The sequence below is a fragment of the Dama dama genome, chromosome 5, assembly GCF_033118175.1.
Source record: "Dama dama isolate Ldn47 chromosome 5, ASM3311817v1, whole genome shotgun sequence".
Lineage (NCBI taxonomy): Eukaryota > Metazoa > Chordata > Mammalia > Artiodactyla > Cervidae > Dama > Dama dama.
Window position 1 is genome coordinate 108,025,527 of NC_083685.1, and position 18,978 is coordinate 108,044,504.

The 18,978-nt window shown below is 50.8% G+C and overlaps 1 protein-coding gene across 4 annotated transcripts; it reads right to left on the reverse strand.

The window, feature by feature from the left end:
- Positions 1–381: 381 nt before the first annotated feature.
- Positions 382–17,679, reverse strand: NFE2L1 (NFE2 like bZIP transcription factor 1). 4 transcript variants are annotated; one of them, XM_061143837.1, is made up of 6 exons: positions 17,548–17,679; positions 15,050–16,074; positions 10,118–10,300; positions 9,590–9,679; positions 9,208–9,366; positions 382–8,423 (listed from the first exon to the last, which is right to left on the reverse strand). In XM_061143837.1, the coding sequence occupies exons 2-6, from the start codon at positions 15,557–15,559 to the stop codon at positions 7,074–7,076; spliced, it is 2,292 nt and encodes a 763-aa protein (XP_060999820.1). In that variant the 5' UTR covers positions 15,560–16,074; positions 17,548–17,679; the 3' UTR covers positions 382–7,073. The 4 variants fall into 4 exon arrangements, with proteins under 4 accessions (XP_060999820.1, XP_060999818.1, XP_060999819.1 ...); XM_061143835.1 differs by having other exon boundaries at positions 10,118–10,333; XM_061143836.1 differs by lacking the exon at positions 17,548–17,679 and adding an exon at positions 17,142–17,245 and having other exon boundaries at positions 10,118–10,333.
- Positions 17,680–18,978: the final 1,299 nt, after the last annotated feature.

The following is an 18,978-nucleotide window of genomic DNA, read 5'->3' on the forward strand; positions in this document are numbered from 1 at the left end:
CAATAGTTCAAAGCATTTGTTCCAAATAAACTGAGTGTAGGACTTCCCTGGTGGTCCAGTGGTTAAGAATCCTCCCGAAATGAAGGGGACACAGGTTCCATCCCTGGTCCGGGAACATCCTACATGCCATGGGGCATTTAAGCCCGTTCCCCACACTGCTGAGCCTGTGCACTCTGGAGCCTGTCCTCTGCAACAAGAGAAGCCATCACAATGAGAAGTCCACGCACAGCAACTAGAGAGGAAGCCCATCCACTGCAACTAGAGAAAGCCGGGGCACAGCAGCCAAGACTCAGCACAGACAAGTATTTTAAAAAAGAAAACCATATCATTCTTTCCCAGGGAAGACACTGGAATTGATAATGCATGCAATGAAAACTGAAGTGAAGGTACACAATTTTGTTATCTTTAAAAGCCAATTATCACACATTTCTAGACTCAAGAATGAAGGATAAATTCTTCTCAAGTGATTGTTGAAGCCACAAATGCATGCAAAAGTGTTAGGGAAAAAATATACATAGACACAACAAATCTTAAGTCTCCTTTCATAAAGTATTCGTAGAGCATGTCTTCAGATATGCAAAAACAGATGTCAGACGCCTTTGACAAAACTGCATCATCACAGACCTCTAGCCCAAGAGTTAAGGAGATACATTAAGTTGTTGCCCTAGTTACCCATTACAGAAGAACAAAAGCTAGCTAATTGGTGACAGAATCATTGTCTGACACTGGCAAAGCCAGTCAAAAGAAAATACCTTGCTCCTTTACTGCCTTTAGTTTCAAATTAATAAATACAAAAACACTCAAATGGTACTGCTCAGGAGTAACTTTCTGCTTTCCAATAGCATTTGAAAGTTTTAACTACCAATTATAAGTAATTTTTTTTTTTTTTAAGTTCTACCAGTTTATTGCTACCAACCCATCTCCCTCCACACTCGTGCACACATGCTCAGTCATGTAATCCCATGGACTTCAGCCCGCCAGACTCCTCTGTCCATGGATTTTTCCAGGCAAGAATACTGGGGTGGGTTGCCATTTCTTCTCCAAGTAATTTTTAATAGAGTTTTTAAGTACTTATTTTCAGATATAATCTTATATTCCAGAACTCATTAAGACTGGGGTTCAACTTGATATTAACCCTTGGCTAGTTAGCATTGACCATATGTACACAACACTTTTACAGTCTATGGTTTGTGACACTGGGAATCTGTATTATAAGGTATAGTTATTTTCCTCTTAGAGAGAGGGGGGATGCTAGAAGAAACTGCTGCATCAAAATAATTTGGTGGAACTGTGAAATCCAAATTTCTGCAATGGCTCCAAATCCTGAACTACATATGGAGCTGGGCTGTTTGAGATCAAATCTATCTGATCAAGTCATATTAACCTGATGTGCATGCAAGTTAGCCTTCTCGTAAAGATGTTCTCATTTAAAACTCAGAACTGATAGCAATGAACTAAGTCTAGGCTCAGTGTTTTCCCTCCAGTAGAATTTGATTGAAATACAAATACCACTACCAGGCCAGCACTCAGCTTACTTAGTAAAAGGAAGTCTTGGCTTCCTTCACCTTTTCTTTTAGCATCCTGATGTTCTGGTGTGTGGTAAGAAGTTTGATATAGGAGCTTAAGATCCTTAGACAACCATCAGTCTCTGACCTGCACATCACCTTGGTATGACAGTCCAGCAAGGTTTTCTCTAAAAGTTAGTAATTCCTTAGCCAGAGTTTAGAGTTGTTTATTTCTCATCTGTATGACTTTTAATTGACTTGGCCTTGAGCATCTCCTTCTGAGTAAACTGATGGGTATTGAAAGCAAATGAAATCTGAAAAAAAAAAAAAAAAACCCCAAACATCCTACTGGGACAAAAAGCATAGTTGGCCCTGCTTGAAGCAAGCAGAGCAAGGAGTGTTTCTAAGGCTTTTTTTTTTTTTTTGGCTTTGGCCAGTTAGGTGGCAGAACTCTGAGGCAAGGCTAAAACATTTAAGTTTACAATATATGCTGACTAGTTTTTGTTAATAAATAGCTAGTGTTAATTCACCAGCAAGTCTGAGTCTACATTCTGACCTTGATGGTTTGCATAGTTTGTGATAGTACCAAAGCTACTGTTCATGCCATGAGGATTTTAAAATCCTAGTAGACTTTGACCAATCCTGCCCTGTTTACTGTTGCATAGCCACAGATGAGGCTGGGCTACTTTGGAGCCTGGCTGTGGGACATGGGCCTATAGTTTCAGTTACTGCTTCAGCTCCTACCTGAAGATTGGAAGGCTTGTTAAGACAACTGAATTAGCCTCATTATATTTGTTTAAAACAAAAGGCAGAGCCCCAACTCTTGGGTCTTTTCTCCCTCTCTCCAGATGAACTAGATTTTATTTCCTTGGTTGAAACAGCAACTGGAATTAGTAACAAATACTATGCAACCTCCTCCATTATACAGTTAGATTGGAAAAGAACCAACTTTAAGACTTAATATGTCTGCACATTCAAAAAGGAAGACAAGGGTTTCTATCCTACTGATTGTGAAAATACACCTCTTCAGCAAGGACCCATATTCTCCCTCCACTGGAGACAACTTGTACACTAGATTTATGTTTCTCAACTAATTCAGGCAGACATGAACTTTCAAAGAAGTCCTAGATATAAGGACTGGAATTCAAACCACGCATTAAGTTTCACACGTATCCCCACAGTCCCCACATGCTTTCTCTACTGTAAGATTCAGAACTAGAGGAAAGAAGAATGACATCTCTGTGTGAGATGTGGAAGTGAAAGGGTGCTTGGTACACTGCCAAAATGACAAGTTGAAGGTCTGAGTCCCTTTCACTTCCCAGATAGATCAGGGATAGGAAAAAAAGGCTTAACCACTCATCATAATCAGTAGTCAAACACATGGATTTTGCTAGAGCATGTCTACACTTGGTTGTGAAAATGACTTCCAGGAAGGCAGATCCTAACCTGGTACCCCTTTCAGTACATGCATAGCATCAATGCCCTAGAACTATGTATTTAGTCTGAGCTTCTGAAGCTGTTGCTCTAGGTCAGTCCCTACTGGATGAGTTAAAATAGGGTGGTGGAGACACTTTTCTACAAGGCACTTGTTTTTCCAGCTACTTGCCAAACAGACCTTAAGAGCAGGTCTGCTGTAGCTGTGGGTGGTAAAAGCAGGGATGAAGGCAGCCTAAGACAGGACTCCATGGAAAGTACCTCCTCAACAGCTGTTTTTAATTGTTCAGCTTTCCCCAGGACAAGCAAGGAGTCAGCTATGAAGGTCAGGTCTTGACACTGGAACATGTCTCTAGATTTCTATTCTCCCCCTGGTTCTGTTTTTTTTTTTTTTTTCTTTTCTACTTTTATTGAAAATCTATTTTATTGATACTGAAATAGCCCTAGTTTCAGTAGTAAGACCTTATGTGGGGCAGAGACTGAAACAATGTATCTGGGACTTTCCTAGTGGTCCAGCAATTAAGACTCCATGCAGGGGGTAAGGGTGGGATAGCCCCATTGAGGAACTAAGACCTCACATAGCCTGAAAAAAAAAAAAAAAGGATCTATTTCCACTGCCTTGCATAATTAAAGATGTGTGGGAAAATCAGTTTGAATGACGCCTAAAACTAAAGTCAAGACAAAGCAAGCTTTTTACCCCTACCCAAAAAGACACCCAGAAGTTTGGTCCTGAGGCCTACTCATCTCCCTATGAACTCTAGGACCTTGTCTCACTTCCTGTCTCAGGTGTAATAGCTTTCAGAGGCCTTACTTGAGTTCTCATATCCTCTTCCTGCCAGAAAAAGCCTTGAAGCTGGAACACCCACTCCACCTGCCAACAGCAAAAAGAGGTCAGCCCCACAGCAGTGCTGACCAACTTGGCCCAAAGCCCCAACTAATCAGCAAGCTCCCAGACACAGCTGTACATCTCTCCATAAAGGGGACATGAGGGAAGGGGGTGACCAAAACATACTTTCTCAGACCAGAAGCAACATTAACAAAGGGGAGGTAAGGCATTTTTCTCTTAAAATCTTTAAAATCTGTTTAAAAAGTTGCAAAACTAAAGTTAAAGCCTAGTTGTGTACTAAACAAAAATATGTAGAAACGTTTCTAGAAGGAATACAAAGACATTACTCTGAATTTTACTTGTCACAGCTTTCTATATATTTTTTTTACCAGCAGTTTTTCCAACTTAATTTTTAACCTTTTTTTCCCTTCAAAATCTGTTTTATTTGGTTTACAGTCAATTTTGTTGTTGTTCAGTCACTAAATTGTGTCCGACTCTGCAACCCCATGGACTATATATAGCACGCCAGGCTTCCCTATCCTCCACTATCTCCCAGTTTGCTCAAATTCATGATTCATGTCCATTGAGTCGGTGATGCTATCTAACCATTTCATCTTCTGCTGCCTTCTCTTTTTGCCTTAGGAAACAGCTCTTATTTAATAGGACTGACCAACCCCTTCCAACTAGTTGGGGGAGGGGGTGGGAAGCCATTGTAAATTGAAACAAATTAAGAGCTCAGCCTTATTCCCAGAATTCTATTCCTCCCCACAGAATAAACTCTAGTAGCATCACTGAACCAGGTCACACAGTGGTACATGGGGAGTTCCAGATCACAGGTTTCATCATGGAAAACACAGCCTCCAGCCCAAAACCTTGTCTGGTAATCTCACAGAGACTGCCAAGTGGCTGTTTATTGCTTGGGCATTTGTAAAGTACCTACCATAGATGGGCATGAGGCAGTTCTAACAACCATCTGGTACCTTAAAGCATCCACCACTTCATACGCTTTTGGTTTTTTGAGGGAGAAGATTCTGGTCACCTCAGCTGGAAAGGATTTCAAATGCCTTAAACCCTGGGGTCAAATTGTCTGTTTCTCTAGTTCTGGGACCCTGCTGGTAAAATGAAGAGCTTGGCATGTGCTGGTCTGTTGATCTCCCAGGTTTCCATCATCACTGTCATCACTGTGACTACACTCCAGCTGGTAGGTGGGACCACCAGAGAAATAACAGCACAGTCAATGTTAAAAATGTAGTCTGCTGCAGGGGGACTAGTAAGGAGCTGGGCCATATGACAAAACCCACCTAGTCCTATGAGAAAAAGGCCAGAGGACACTGAGTCCTTCCTCTAAAAGGATTCAGCTGGCAAACCCTACAAAAAGGTAATAAACTCATTTTTGGAAGATTTAATGCAGTATTTAAGACTGCATTGTCAACCTCCCCCCCTCTTCACCCATCTTCCCATAAGAGCTTTGCCTTGGCCACACAATGGTCAGTGCTCTCCTCTTGGGGCCTATTTCCTTTACACTCAGTTTAAATTCAAAATAGGGAAAAATTGCACTTGAGAATGAATCATTCATTTTATTTTATTTTGTCATGTACTCACAGCATCTTTCTTTCTCTCTCTCTCCTCTCCCTGGCAGGTCACAGAGATAAATTAAAAATAAATCTACAAGGAAATAATTTATAAAAGCACTTCCCAGGCTCATGCCTTCTATCCCTACTGCTCAGTTAGAATGCCTCCCCCTCCAAGTGGGGAAGAGAATCAGTGCTTCCCCCACTTGAACTCATTCCTGTTAGTCTGGGGCAGACAGTACTCTAGACCCAGGCAGAGGTGGGGACAGCAGTAGAAAACAAAGACACGGGTCCAGGAACCACCTGGTCACCTTGGCGCTCCCCTCTCTGCCTCCCCCAGGCGGTCCGCCAGAAGCCCTTGCTAAACCGGGGTACGGAGAAGCTGCCTGTGGCCAACAGGCTTGGGGAAGGGGTACCCTCAGCCCCTCTTACATGCACTTCTCATTCTCCTAGAAAGAAACCCAAAAAGAAAGCAGACAAGAGACCTCGGGACAGAGGAGAAAAATCCCAAGTGTTCACACGGTTACACGGAGTCTTTATGGCAAAGAGAACATTTAGCAGCTTTGAATATTGGGGTATCTCCTTTTTACTCAACACAAGCATTCTAGACCCTACAAGTGAAACAGGGCTCAAACCCTAAAAAAAAAAATCAAAGCGCAAGAAACTCTAAAAGGACTAGTTTTTGTCGTCGTTGCTGGGTTTCATTTTTTGTCTTTCCAGTGACAAGCCCAGTTGTTGGTAGGGGAGGCCTGAGGGAAGGGTCACTCCCCAGTGTTGTGCTGAATACTGCCTGGCTTCTCCACATCATCCCCCTGCCTCAGAGCAGCTTCCAGGAGGCTGCAGGCCCAGCACTGGGGGCACTGCCAGCACCCCAGCTGCAGAAGAACTCCAGGCAGCCGGTGAGGGGCGGGGGCACACGGGCAGGAGGAGAACAGCATTCGCATGCAGGCTCTGATGGAGATGTGGGAGCCTCGGCTCAGGGGTGACTGGGCACAGAGGAAGATGGATGGCAGGGCAGTTGAGTGACATGCTTGGTTGGGGCTGCTGCAACACAGGGCCTGTGACCCTTGCCTGTTTACTGTTTCATCCTAACTCTTCAAGTCAGTGTCGGGTACCAGTGGCTCCCCTATGACTGAAACCTCAAGAAAATATCATCCAAGAGCTCCCCTTCAGGGATGCCAAAGTGCAGGGGCAGGAGAGTTCAGAAGCCCCTTCCAGAACCCACTCCGTGTTCCACCCCTCCCCTGGGGTGAAGTGGGGTTTACTCACACCAAATGATCTAGTCTCCCCTAAAACCTGATGCCTGGAATCCTGGCCAGAGCCAACTTAACCTGCCCTTTGATTTTCTTCCCGCTTTGATTTTTCTTCCCCTTCCTTCCTTCCTTTCTTTCCTTCCAGGAAATGAGACTGACTTTCTACTACCTCCCCTTCCGCTCACAAGTCCCTTCCTTCCCATCTGTCCGCTTCCAGCAATGCCAGCACCACCCTTCCCCTGAAGGAAAGGGGAAGGGGTGAGGACCCTGTCCACCCAAACGGTCTGGCCACTTCCACTCCCCTCAGCGGGGGAAGCTGAACCAGACAGCGCCTGCCTCGTCCTGTCCACTGACCCGCAGTCGTCCCCTCTGTGAAGATCTATTAGATAAGAAGGCATTAAAGTCCCCGCTGTAGGTCCAGGTCCAGGCCCAGCCCTTCTCCAGTTCCCATCTCGGTGAGCATCAACCCCCTTCCTCCCCAGGCTCACTTTCTCCGGTCCTTCGGCTTCCTCTCCTGCCGCCGGGCCTGCTGGTCGGCCAAGGTGCGGGGAATGAGGAGGACGCTGCCGTCCCCGGCATACTGGAGCGCATACTGACTGGGCGAGTAGGGCCGCCCGTTCTCATCCCGCAGCCGCCCAAACACCTCCTGGTACAGGCTCTGGACCTTCTGCTTCATCTGCCGCAGGGACCGGAGGAACTCCACCTTTTCCCGCAACAGCCGAGCTTTATCACGCTGCAGGTCCTCCACGTCCCGCTCCAGGTTCAAGATGGTGTCCAGCTTGCGCTTGCGGCAGTTCTGCGCCGCCATCTTGTTCTTGCCGCGGCGCCGGATGTCACGGATGAGGCTCAGCTGGGCCTCACTCAGCTGGTACTTGGACAGCAGCTCGTTGAACTCCTCCACAGGCAGGTTGATGATCTTGTCGTTGGTAAACGGGATCTTCATGGCTCGGGCTCGATGCTCATCCCGGCTCATCTGCTTGTCCAGGAAGTCGGCCTGCTTCTCCTTGCTGCCCTTCTTGAGAGTGCTGGGGGGTGGCAGGTCAGCAGAGTCGAGGGCACTGGGCGCCATGTTGTACGTGTGGTTGTGCCCAACGTGCTCCAAGTAGGGCAGGCAGGAGAGCTGAGACGGGTCCTGATAGCTCATGCGGCAGAACTTGGAATACTCAGGCTGGTAGCCCACAGCGCCCTCAGCCTCTTCCAGATCCAAGGTCTCAGAGTCAGAGCTATAGCCAACCGCACCTTCCTCAGAAAAGGAGGAAGAGGCTGAGGAAGAAGCAGAGGAGGAGGAAGAGGAGGAGGAAGAGGAGGAGGAAGAGGAACTACCTTCAGAGCTGCTCAGGGAGGAAGGGCTATGGCTGGAGTCCAAGGAGAGGCCTGAGTCAGAATCAAATTCTTCTTCGAGCTGGGAGGCCTGCACTGGGTTAAAGCCTTCTTCAATGGCCAGGTCCATCAAGCTGATTTCATCCAGCATGGCTTCATCTAATAGACCCCCCAGCGGATCAGGCAGCTCAGGGCCGGCTGTGTCATTGGCCGTGCCATTGAGCTGTGGTGGAAAGAAGAGCCCCGCAAGGTTGGTGGAACCAAAGGTGGAGTTGAGGCTGGTGGAATTGCTGGGGACCAGCGGGAGCAGCGTGGAACTACTGGCCACAGGCAGGCTCTCCACCTCCGGGCTGAAGAGTGAGAAGTCCTGGCTGCAGCCCCCCAGGGATGCCTGATGCAGGCTGACATTCTGATTGATGGGAGTGTTGGGGGCAAGGCTGTAGTTGGTGCTCAGTGGGTCTCCTGGAGGGGCATTATACAGGATTTCACTTGTTGATGTGTTCACTTCCATGGCCTGGGAGGAGAGACGAGCGTCACCGTTCACTCTGTGCAGATTCCCTCCCCTGGTGTGGCTGGGGGCTCACACTAGCAGGCACCCAACACAGGCATGGCCGCCTGGGTATAAATGCAAGAGATGGGAAACCAGAGCCCACCTGATCCACCAGGCCTGGCAGAGATGGGTTCCTCCCTGTGGACTCCCCCCAAGACAGAACTGATGGGCTCCCGGTCACCTCTGGCCAGACTCCCCCATCATGGAGGGAGAGGACAAAAGCTCCTAACACTGAGAAATCAGCACAGTGAAGAGAACACCTGGCCTTGCAGTGAGCCAGCCTGGCTGCACCACTTGCTGTAAGACCAGAAGCATTTCACTCAGCCTCTCTCTGAGCTTCAGTGTCCTCACTTTTAAAATAAATAAAAGGGCTGGCGAGATGATGTGAGGGCCAAGTGACATGACAATGGCTGCAAAGGACTGCAGGAATGTCAGCCTGTTTTAATGCTAAATCTAGGAAACACCTAGCCAAGTGATCACCTGCCTGAAGAAAAGGAAGAAGGTGCACCTAGGAGGCAGGCCTGCTTTAGAAGCCTCAGTTCCAGGGCTGCTTTTCCCAAACCCCAATTCTGACTCCACCCACTACTGCCCCAATGAGACACCTGGACAGTTACATCTCGGTATCCCCACTTTCCTTATGAATCAGAAAGGTGTTCCTCTTTCTTTACACAGAAGTGGAAAAGCAACTGAAAATGAAGATACCCCACGCAAAGTCCGACAGGTTTGTGTCTGGTTCTGATAATCCTACCTGCATTTCCATGATGGACATGAGATCTTGCCACTGCTGTTCCAAATCAAATGGTGACTCTGTCCCAGTCAGGAGAGGAGACAAAAGGTTGTTCTGAAGACCTGGGGGCTCACTCTCACTAGGCACTGCTTCTGTTATGCTGGAAATGTCTGCCGGAAACTAGGGCAAAACACAGAAGGTTTAACAGGGGAGGAGGAAAGACCACCTTCTGCCTTCCTCCCAAGACTACCGCCTGAGGCTCTGTATCTTTCTTCCTCTGAACTCACCCCCAGCAGCCAGGAGAGGGCCAACACCAAAAGCTGGCCCGCTGGGCAGCCACAGAGACACACCATGTGCAGGCTACCCTGCTGGCTCAGTGGGCTCTCCCTAGAGTCCTGCTCACCTCAGCATTCTCCCCAAAGGGGCAGGTGGCCTCCAGCAGCCTAAGGCACTCTTCCAAGGACAGGGCTGTCTGGTCCTCCCCACCAGGCACCTGTGGCAACAGCAACTGTTAAGTCTGACTGACCCAGGCCTTGGCTGCCTGTGGGCCAAAGCCCCTTCCCCAGCCTTTCCAAGGGAAAGCTGGAAGGAGGCCTTGTGTGGTCGTAGGGCTATACTCTCCCTACGTCCCCAGGCTATCAGCTGGCCGCAAGCCCCAAACTCCAGGGGAGAAGAGAGAGAGTGGAGGGTTCTGATGCAAGCGGACAGCCACTAGGTGCTCTGCCTCCCGCGTGCTGTTCTTTATAAGGTGTGGTCCCTCCACCGCTGCTGCGGCTCTTCCACTCCCACTTCCTCAGCCACCACTGTGACTTGATGCTGTGAGATCCCATCACTGAGATCCCAACCCGAGATATACATTCAGGCCCATCCCATAGACACACACTGCCTTCTCTAAAGAGAAGTTTCTAGAAGTAGGCAGAGGTGGGAGTACCTGTGCAGGGAAGCTCTCCCCAGTCTCTCCATCCACTAGCAGGTTTCGTGCCAGAGCTTCTGCACCCTCGCCTGGCCATGTGTCCTCTTGCTCTGCTCCATCTTGCAGTTCCTTATCCACATCCTGCTCCTTCTGGCGATGACTGTAGTCAAAAATCTCACGCCCAGCCCCCAGGTCAATATCCTGTCGCCAAAGGATGTCAATCAGATCTATGTCCTGAAAGATAGAGCACCATGACTTTAGCTCTGGGGTCCAGGGGCCCCTCCCTGTCCTGCCCCTTAAAAGTCCCTCCAAGCATCACCCCAACTACTCCTGGGTGGGGTCGCTCCCAATCTACACCTGCCAGCTTCTACTGCTGTCCCCTCCATACCAGCAAGGTTTCATTCATCTATTTCCAGATACCAGCCTCCAAAACAAAAAGAGAGATAGCAAAAACCTCTAGCATGACTATCACCACACTAGCCTGTGTGCTTAGGATCTGGACCAGACACACAGCCAGGCCAAAAGGCAGGCCAGTCTCACCACAACTTAAGAAGGAAGGGCAAAGCAGAAGACAGCTCTCCTTTTGGGAACGGGAATCCCTTAAGAGCTGGTTTGTAGAAAGATGGCCATGGCAAGCAAGGGTGAACTGTGAGGCAGAGTTGCTTCGCAGTGGCCAGGCTTGCATCAGCTTATGGTGCCATTGTATTTGCATAAAGGGGTGGGGTGGGCTGGAGAGGAAAATCCCTGCATTTGCAACCACCTGATGCAACCAATGACAACTACAGGCTACCTCCAGCCCTTCCTACAGCCATTCCCCCTTTCCCTAGATGAGGCAGGAGTACGGATGAACACCCACAACTCTTAGCCCAGGCTCACCTCAAGATCCATCCCTGCTAGAATGCCCACTCTCAGCTGATCCCAGCAAGCCGCCTCAATCCCCGGAGAGCCTCAAGCGGTCAGATGATCCTCACTGGGCACCCCACCCCTGCCAAGGCCAGCCCCACAGTGTCCCCTCACACCAGTGCTCACTCCCTTACCACACCCCAGGACTCACTGACTGCCATCAGTCAACCCACTCAAGGACATAGCCCCCATCACCGCCCAGCCACAACTGCCGCCTTGGGCACCAAAATGCCTCCCTCCCACTCTACCCTGGCGCCTCCTGATCAGTTCCTGCTCCAACTGCCACCCCCATTGCCACCCAGCATACCAGCATACAACCCCAATAAATAAGAGACATTTGGATTTCCTATACATGCATGTGGCTGAAGAAATCCTGAATTGTTGCCTTCCGCTCAGATGTTAAAAGGCAGATACTTTCCATAAAGCACTATCCTTAGCTTAGAGCTTAGACCCACCTCCCTAGCTCTGACGGGGCATCTTGTTCCCACCGTAACCCTAATTCTAAGACCTCCCAGGTGTCTCCCCCACCCCCCAGTCTCCCCACACACACCAACCTGAACAGAAGCCCTGGACCCAGAAGCAGAGGGGGGCTGGGCCACCCGGTGACCAGCCACCAAAGAGTTAAGGGGCCGGCTCCCTTTGGCATGGCCCCCACCACTGTGAGAGCTGCGGTCCAGACGGGTCATGGTCTGCGAGATGAGCCCCAGGGCAGCTGGTGCCGGGCAGCCGGACAGGGGGCTCCAAGGAGCTCGTGGCTCTCAAGGAGCAAACCAGGCTGGAAGGGTGGCCCCTTGCTAGCTCCGAGGGGCCCAAGGAGGGTGCCCCGCCCGTGCTGCTGCCTGGGCGGCCCAGCCCAGCCCCCTTTCTCCATCCTGAAGCAGCCCCCTCCCACCTCACAACCCCAGTTCCACTCAGGCGCCTGGCAGCCCCCACCCTGAGCTCACCGCAGAGGCTGCAGTGAGATGGGACTCCCACCCCATGCTCCGTGCTCAAGCTGCAGAGGAAAGCAAGCTCCCTCCTGGGCCTATCCTCCCGCTCCTCCCTTTCTCCCCCTTCCCATGCCCCCCAAACTTGTTACCTAGGCTGCAGCAAGGAGCCAATCCCCTCCCCCTCCCACCCCGCAGGTCACTGCTGAGGCTGCAGAGAGCCAATCCCCTCCCCCAGGTCAGCAGCTGGGCTGCGGAAAGAGCCAATCCCCTCCCACTGTCGTTACCTAGGCTGCGACGAGAGCCAATCTCCTCCCCCAAGTCTCCGCTGGAGATGCGGAAGGAGCCAATCCCCTCCCACCGCCTGTTACCTAGCTGCAGCCGGGAGCCAATCTCTGCACCAGGGCAGCTGGAGAAGCTGCCGCAAGGAACCAGCCCATCCCTGGGCCGCCTCCGTCTCCTCAAGGAGACGCACCCAGGGGCGGGCAGCCCCACCCAGCCCAGTCAGCCAGCCAGGGTGGCGCAGTGAGAGAGCCCTGGGGGGAAGGGGTGGCACTCTCCCTCCTGTCGCATCCTGCTTACCCAGCCCACTCAGGACTGGACAGACACTCCTCCCGCAGCTTCCCTGGGAATCTAAGTTCTTCCCTGGAAGTGGAAGGAGTTTTCCCATTCCTCTGTAGGGCTGTGGCCAGTCGTCCTCAAGACCAAGGATCAAAGCTAGGCTGGGCAGGAACCCAGTGAGCCCAGATCCACTGGGAACCAGGGGCTTTGTCACCCTAGAGCAGGCCAGATGAGAGGAAGGGGGAAGCCATCCACACATATGCAGGGATGTCATGGCGCTGGCCCGGCCTAGGCAAGAGGGAGACAGGAGCCTGAAGGCCAGCACTGAACGGTGCTCTGCAAAGTCCTGGACACAAAAACATCCCCCTGCCCTTAACCCCAGCTGTTTTCAAGAGCATTCTCTGCCTGAGCCCCAGCTCACATCTATAAAGCAGAAAATAAGGCCCTGACAAAATCAGGGTCACAGTTCTGGCTCCCATCCTCACTGCTGCTCCCCTTGCCCCTAAGGTCAGGTCAGGGACAGTATGTTCTCCACGGTCACAGACTGCTCCTCCTCGCCTGCTAAGAGCTGTACACAGGCCACCCCCCGCTCTGGGCAGAGTGCCAACCTCGAGGGGAATCCTATCCCTGACAAGGGCCTGGGCTATAGCTGTCCATCGAACAGGCCTGGCAGCAGGGGAGTGCTGCCACCCCGGGGATAATACCAGCTCCAGCAGTGCCTGTCACATGCTCTGGACCTGGGTATTTTTATCCCTGAGTTGCTGAGGAAATGTTGTTCTAGACACAATAATCCTCCCTTCCCCCACGCCCAGCCTGGGCCCCTAATGCTGACCCATCCTCAACCTCCAAAGGGAGCAGTGAAGGCCTGGGGTCAGGAAAAGAACGAACTTCATGAAGGCCAAGAAATGCAGGGCAGCAGGGTCAAAGTTCCACCCATTCAATTACATTGAAAACGTCCCATCCCATCCCAGGACAGCTTCCTGCAGGAAGAGGAATGAAGCTATGCCTGCAGGGTTCCCAGAAGCAGAGTTCCCAAGCCCAATTATACCCACCCCTTGAGGAGCTACCATGGGGTGGGAGGATGGAAGAGGAGACTGGGAGGCACACTTCTTCAGACCACTGTGCCAGACTGGAGCCCATTTGAAGGAAAAGAACAGAGGAAGCAGAGAGAGGTGGCACTGTAAGAATCTCAGAAAAGGCACTGCAAGGCAAGGAGTGCTCATGGCCTCCTGGCTCAGATAATTCTAGTCTCCCTCAAAGTAGAGCTAGTATAAGCCAGCTCAGCACAGAGCAACCCTGGCACGATGGACATTTGGGGCAGGTCAATCTGTTACTTAGGGGCTGTCTTGTGCTTTTTAGGAAATTCAGCAGTATCCCGTGCCTCTCCCCACTAGATCCCAATTACACCTTTTCCAGTTGTGACAACCAAAACTGTCTCTAGACACTGCCACATGTCCCCTGATACCACAAAATCATCCCCAGTTGAGGACCACGGGCCCAGAGGAAGCCACATGATTTGACAGTCACTACATGATTTGACAGTCACTAACACTCAGAGAACTGAACTCAGGAACAGACTTGAAGGCAGGATGGGAGGCAAAACCTGGTCTGATTGGTAGACAGAGCCAAGTTCTACAGCTTCTGTAAAAGTTTCAACGCATCTCCACACCCTCCTCTTACCAAACACTCCCCCCATGCACCCTTGCTTCAAGTCTCAGCCCTGGAAAAGCCAGCCCAGTGCCCCTCTTTCCCTAACAGCCAGGCAAGCAAAGCAGACCTTTTTCCAAGCTCCTTAAGACTGCATGGCAAGACAGGGTCAAAAGCAGAGTTCAAAGCCATCCTATCACACTGGCGGAGCAGGGGCAGCAGAATCCATTTAACACTCTTAAAGGCAACTGCATCACCTTCTTTCCAGAACAGAATGTCAGCCACTCGTCAGGAGTTCAGTTCAAAGCAAGCTGACTTCAGCAGCAGAATGCAGTTTCTCTTCTAGCTTCCAGCCCTCCTGTCCCTACTCCCTGCAGTGGGCCTTTAGCAAAGAATGGGAGCCTGGCCCTCTCCTGGCCAAGAATAACTATCTAAATCTACCCCCTGGCTCAGGCCCAGGAGAGCCGCCTTATCAGGACCTTACAACAACAACAGGCCTGACCACAAAGGAGGAGAACTTTAGGATATGTATGTGTGTTTTGATGTGGGGGGAGGTACAAGGCAACAGTCCACAAAATATCTGTGTCTTAGCAACAGATATACAGCGCATCAAAGCCCATCACAACATGACTCCCTCCCCCACCCCAGGCCTCTAGGACTCATGTTGAAATCCAAGCAGTAAACACACAGGCATGTTCTAGGAACCTCCCACTGCCCTGACAGTACATTTAGAGGTGGGTCGATTCTAGTCAGACAATCCAGCCCATTCCTAACCAAGATCAATGCCCGAAACTCCTTCGAACCTCTCTGGTTCTTTACAGGGCTTAGTACAACAACCATACTCCTTCAGGACCAGCCCAAACCACCCCCCAACCCCAGACCCTTCCCACCCACCCCCCACATTGCCACTAACCTCTTTGGTTAAGTCTCCACTGACTGGAGGGGCTACAGCTCCCAAATCCTCCAAATCTTCACTGAATCCCTGCTCCGTTTCGCTTTCTCGCACCCCGTTGTCTGGGCCTGTCACATCTTGGAGACCACTGGAACTCTCGAGGGCGAGGCCTGAGCTGGGCTGGCTGCCAGAGACAGACCCCTCTGGATCCCGGTGGACCAGCCAGGCGTTAACCTCAGTAGTTGGCACCTGGAACCTGTCCAGGGCCCTCACCTGATTGAGGAGTCGCCGGGCAGTGAAGTAATTGTCCAGGTCTATGCTCTTGGGGTGGATACCATAGCCATCCAAGGTATTCCTCAGGTTGTGGAACTGGGTCTGAGTATAGGCAGAACTGGGCCCCAGGATGATCTCCCGAAGCGGGGGGAGCTGTGAGGTCAGGTAAGTATCCACGTCCACCCGCACCCCAATCAAACTGAGCAGAATGGTGAACTGGAGGAGTCCTTCCGTTAAGTATTTCTTCAGAGAAAGCATTGCTGAAGGACCAGAATGTTTATGTTTTTTGGTTTTTAAATCTTCTGAAAGACAAATCAAGGCCACTGCTCTGCTGCTCCAGCCAGCAAGTCACCCTCCTCAATGCCAAACCCTGTACCCCACCCTGGCAGAACACAGGGGCTGAGCTCCCTGATGGCCTCAGAGGAAAACACACCCCTTGGAGCCAAGGCCACACTCCAGACCACATTCACTTTTCCCTTCTTGACACCTCACCTCTGAAAGTACAACTATTGCTAACCCAGTCCAGGCCCTCAAGGCCCACGTGACTTACTGTCTCCACAGTCCACATACAGTCACTTCCTCACTCACATTAGTTGTCCTCTCTGTAGATTCTGTAGATTCCACTGCAGGCTGTTCTCAGAAACAGCTGATGATTTTTTTTTTCTCCTTCTCCTTCCTAAGGTTTATTTTCTTTGGCTGGAGCTACAGGCCTTTTGTCTTGGGTCAGAGTGTCCCGCCTCCTCCACACTTACCAGGGGGGTTTCCAGAGAAACCTGAAACAGGAATCACAAAAGCAACAGGATAAGGTTCTATAATTTTCATACCAGGATCAAGGCAGAAAGTAGGAAACATATTAAAAGGCCACTTTTATCTCTGTTAAAAAATAAATCCAGTTATTACACTCCCAGAAAAACCACAAAATCCTGTACAGATAGAACAACTATGAAAGGAAGGTACTGGCCACAAGGGATCTCAATATCTGGATATTAATTTTGTGATGCTCTAAAAGGTAGCTCATTTTGGATAAGCAGATAATGCCCAGGGCATCCAAAATATTTTACATGTTATCTGATTTACCAACCCTCCCCCACTCCATTACACACTACCCAGCTTCTATTTTTAGCATGAGAAGTCCATTTCCTATCTTAAAAGAAAGTTTGTTTCCCATCTCTCAGGATAAAACTGCCTATAATTCTTGTCCCTTCAAGTTCTTAAGAGGAGAATTTATTAATGCGTGGGAGTGTGAAAGGACACCACCACAGAAAAGAATGACACCTTTTGTTTTCCCAACTTTAAAATCCGATTTCTCTTTCCTATTACCTTCACACACACGCACAAAAAGTGGGGGTACTGGCGGGATGGGAAGGGGTCTGTGACAGGATTATTCTGTCCAGAATTTGAATACGCATGTTTTATTTTCATTCATGTGACCTTCTGATCCAAAGTAGAGGGCTATGGCCAACTCTTCAACCCAGCCAGCCAAGTGGGGAGGGAGTAAACCTGCCTTTCGGTTCTAGTCTCTACTTTTGAGCTTCCATTAACCTTATAAACCAAGACATAGCCATCTGATCTCCAAGGCTATGACCCACCTAACCAACTTCATCCTAAAGGGAAAAAGACAAACGCACACCTACCCAAAGACAGACACACACACACACCCCTTATCTGGCTAGAGTAAACATAATTGCGACCCAGAATTCCTGCTTACACTACCCTCCAGTTCTCACGCAATTTACTACTAAAAACCTCCCAAGAGCAACTAAGTTCCAGAAACCGGACAAGGTCCCTTAAAGATCGAGTAATGCCAGGTCTGAGCCCGGTCCCACCCTGCCCCGGATACCCGAGTCCGGCTGGGACCAAGTTGCCATGCCGCTCCTGGCGCCTCGGCTTCTAGCCTTCTGGGCAGCAGCGAACAAGTGCTACTTTCCTGGCCTTGACCCACCCGGACGGCCAAACCCCACCCCGCCCTCCGCCCCTATGGCCCCACCCCGCTCCCAAGCATGGGCTTAACACCACGCCTTCTCAGGCCCTCAGCCCTCCCCAGTCCAACCCACCCTGGAGCTGGAATTCTCCACGGCCTTTCGGCCCCTCCCTGCCAGGCCCAGGGCCCGGCCCCGAGGTAAACCCCGCTCGGCCGCCCGCTCCCGCCTCCTGCCCCTCAGCTCCACCCCGCCGCCCTTCACTCTGTAAGCCTCGGTCCCGCGAGGCTGTGCCCCTCCCGTTAGGGAAAGAAAGGTGCTTGATACCCGCTGCTGAGCTCGGCGTCCGCCGCTGCCACCACAGCAAGCCCTGAGCCGAGTCCAGGCCTTGCAGCCGCCAGCGCCGGCCGGCCTAGAGCTCGCCAGCCTCCGCTTCCCTCCCCGCCCCCTCCTTCCACCTCACTCGGAAGCCCGCCCTCCGAGTCCTCCCCGGGAATACGTTTCTCCAATCAAAGAGCCGAGATGGTGGCCGTCGCCGGATGTCGCTTTGACGGATAGTAAAGAGAGCCCAATAACTGAGTATGCCTCCTTCTCCCTTTACCGGTTTCTCAAGACTGACATGGTCCGTGGCCCAATAGGCATGTAGGCCCGCCTCACGGCGTGGGCCCACCAATAAGTGGGGCGAAGGCCACAGCGCCCGGCGTTTGGGACCCCTCGGCCGTGCTTTGGCCGCAGACGGTATTACAGCCTGGGCATGGAGTGAAGTAAACAGGCTGTGCGCTTCCAGTGCATTCTTTGACGGGTATAAGGGCTTAGGACTGGGAATGGGAGATGGTATCACCGCCGGAGCGCGGAGTCCCCCCATTGAGGGTTCCCACGGTGACTTGCAAAAGTCCAGTGAGACCTGAGAGGCCGAGGTAGGGCACAGAGCATGTGTTTCGCCTGGTGTGGACGCTCGTGCCGCCATCTTGAGTGCTGGCAGCGGAAACCAGTCTCCCAGCTTCCGCTCCATGAGGCCCGGCGCTGGGCCCTTTGCCAGTCAGGGATCGTTGCGCCCCTTGTGTGCAAGTCGTGTGGACGGGTTGCCACGAAGGTGGTGGGACGTTGGGGATAAGAGCAATGTGGCATAATTAGTGATTTTTGCGACGATACAAACACCGTCTCCTCTGTCTGCTCTTACCCCGCCTAACTTCCCACGCAGCTTAGTTTTGCTTTTCAGAGACTCCTCAGTTTCTAGTGTTCTCCAATCTCTTCTAACCAACATCTTTGATTTTCGAACGTTGGTTTACCCCCAGCATCACCTTGGGAAGTTTTTAAGCTTGCACATTTTGAGGCATCACACCAGAGTTAATAATTCACTTATTCTGGGGTGGAAGCGTGATAACCTCGCCCGTTTAGTAAACGACCCATAGTGCGAAGACCCCTTATAAGGGGTCTAAAGACAAGCACTGAGTTGGAGTTCGTAGTACGTTGTTCCTAGCTGTGGGACAGAGGCGTTGACTCGAATTCTTGACTCCCTAGAAGATCCTGCTAATCTAGTGGGCAAGTCATTGGTCCTTGTACAACGAAGAACAAGGCCGACTGATAACTCATTTGATGAGGTCGAATCCATCACATGTTTGGAGTTAGGCAGCTACATCTGGGATGGTTCACAGATTATAAAGTACTTTCACTATACAGAAGTATAAGCATTGAATTCTCTGAAAACTACTGAGTTAGTTACCCATTTCAAAGATGGATTCAGAGAACACATGTTTT

Coding starts and splice junctions, on each gene's coding strand:
- NFE2L1 (XM_061143835.1), bottom strand. CDS start 15,559: ATGCTTTCTCTGAAGAAATACTTAACGGAAGGACTCCTCCAGTTCACC. Junction 9,680..10,117: donor GGGAGAGCTTCCCTGCACAG/GTACTCCCACCT, acceptor CTGTTGCCACAG/GTGCCTGGTGGGGAGGACCA. Junction 8,424..9,207: donor TGTCCATCATGGAAATGCAG/GTAGGATTATCA, acceptor CTCTCCTCCCAG/GCCATGGAAGTGAACACATC.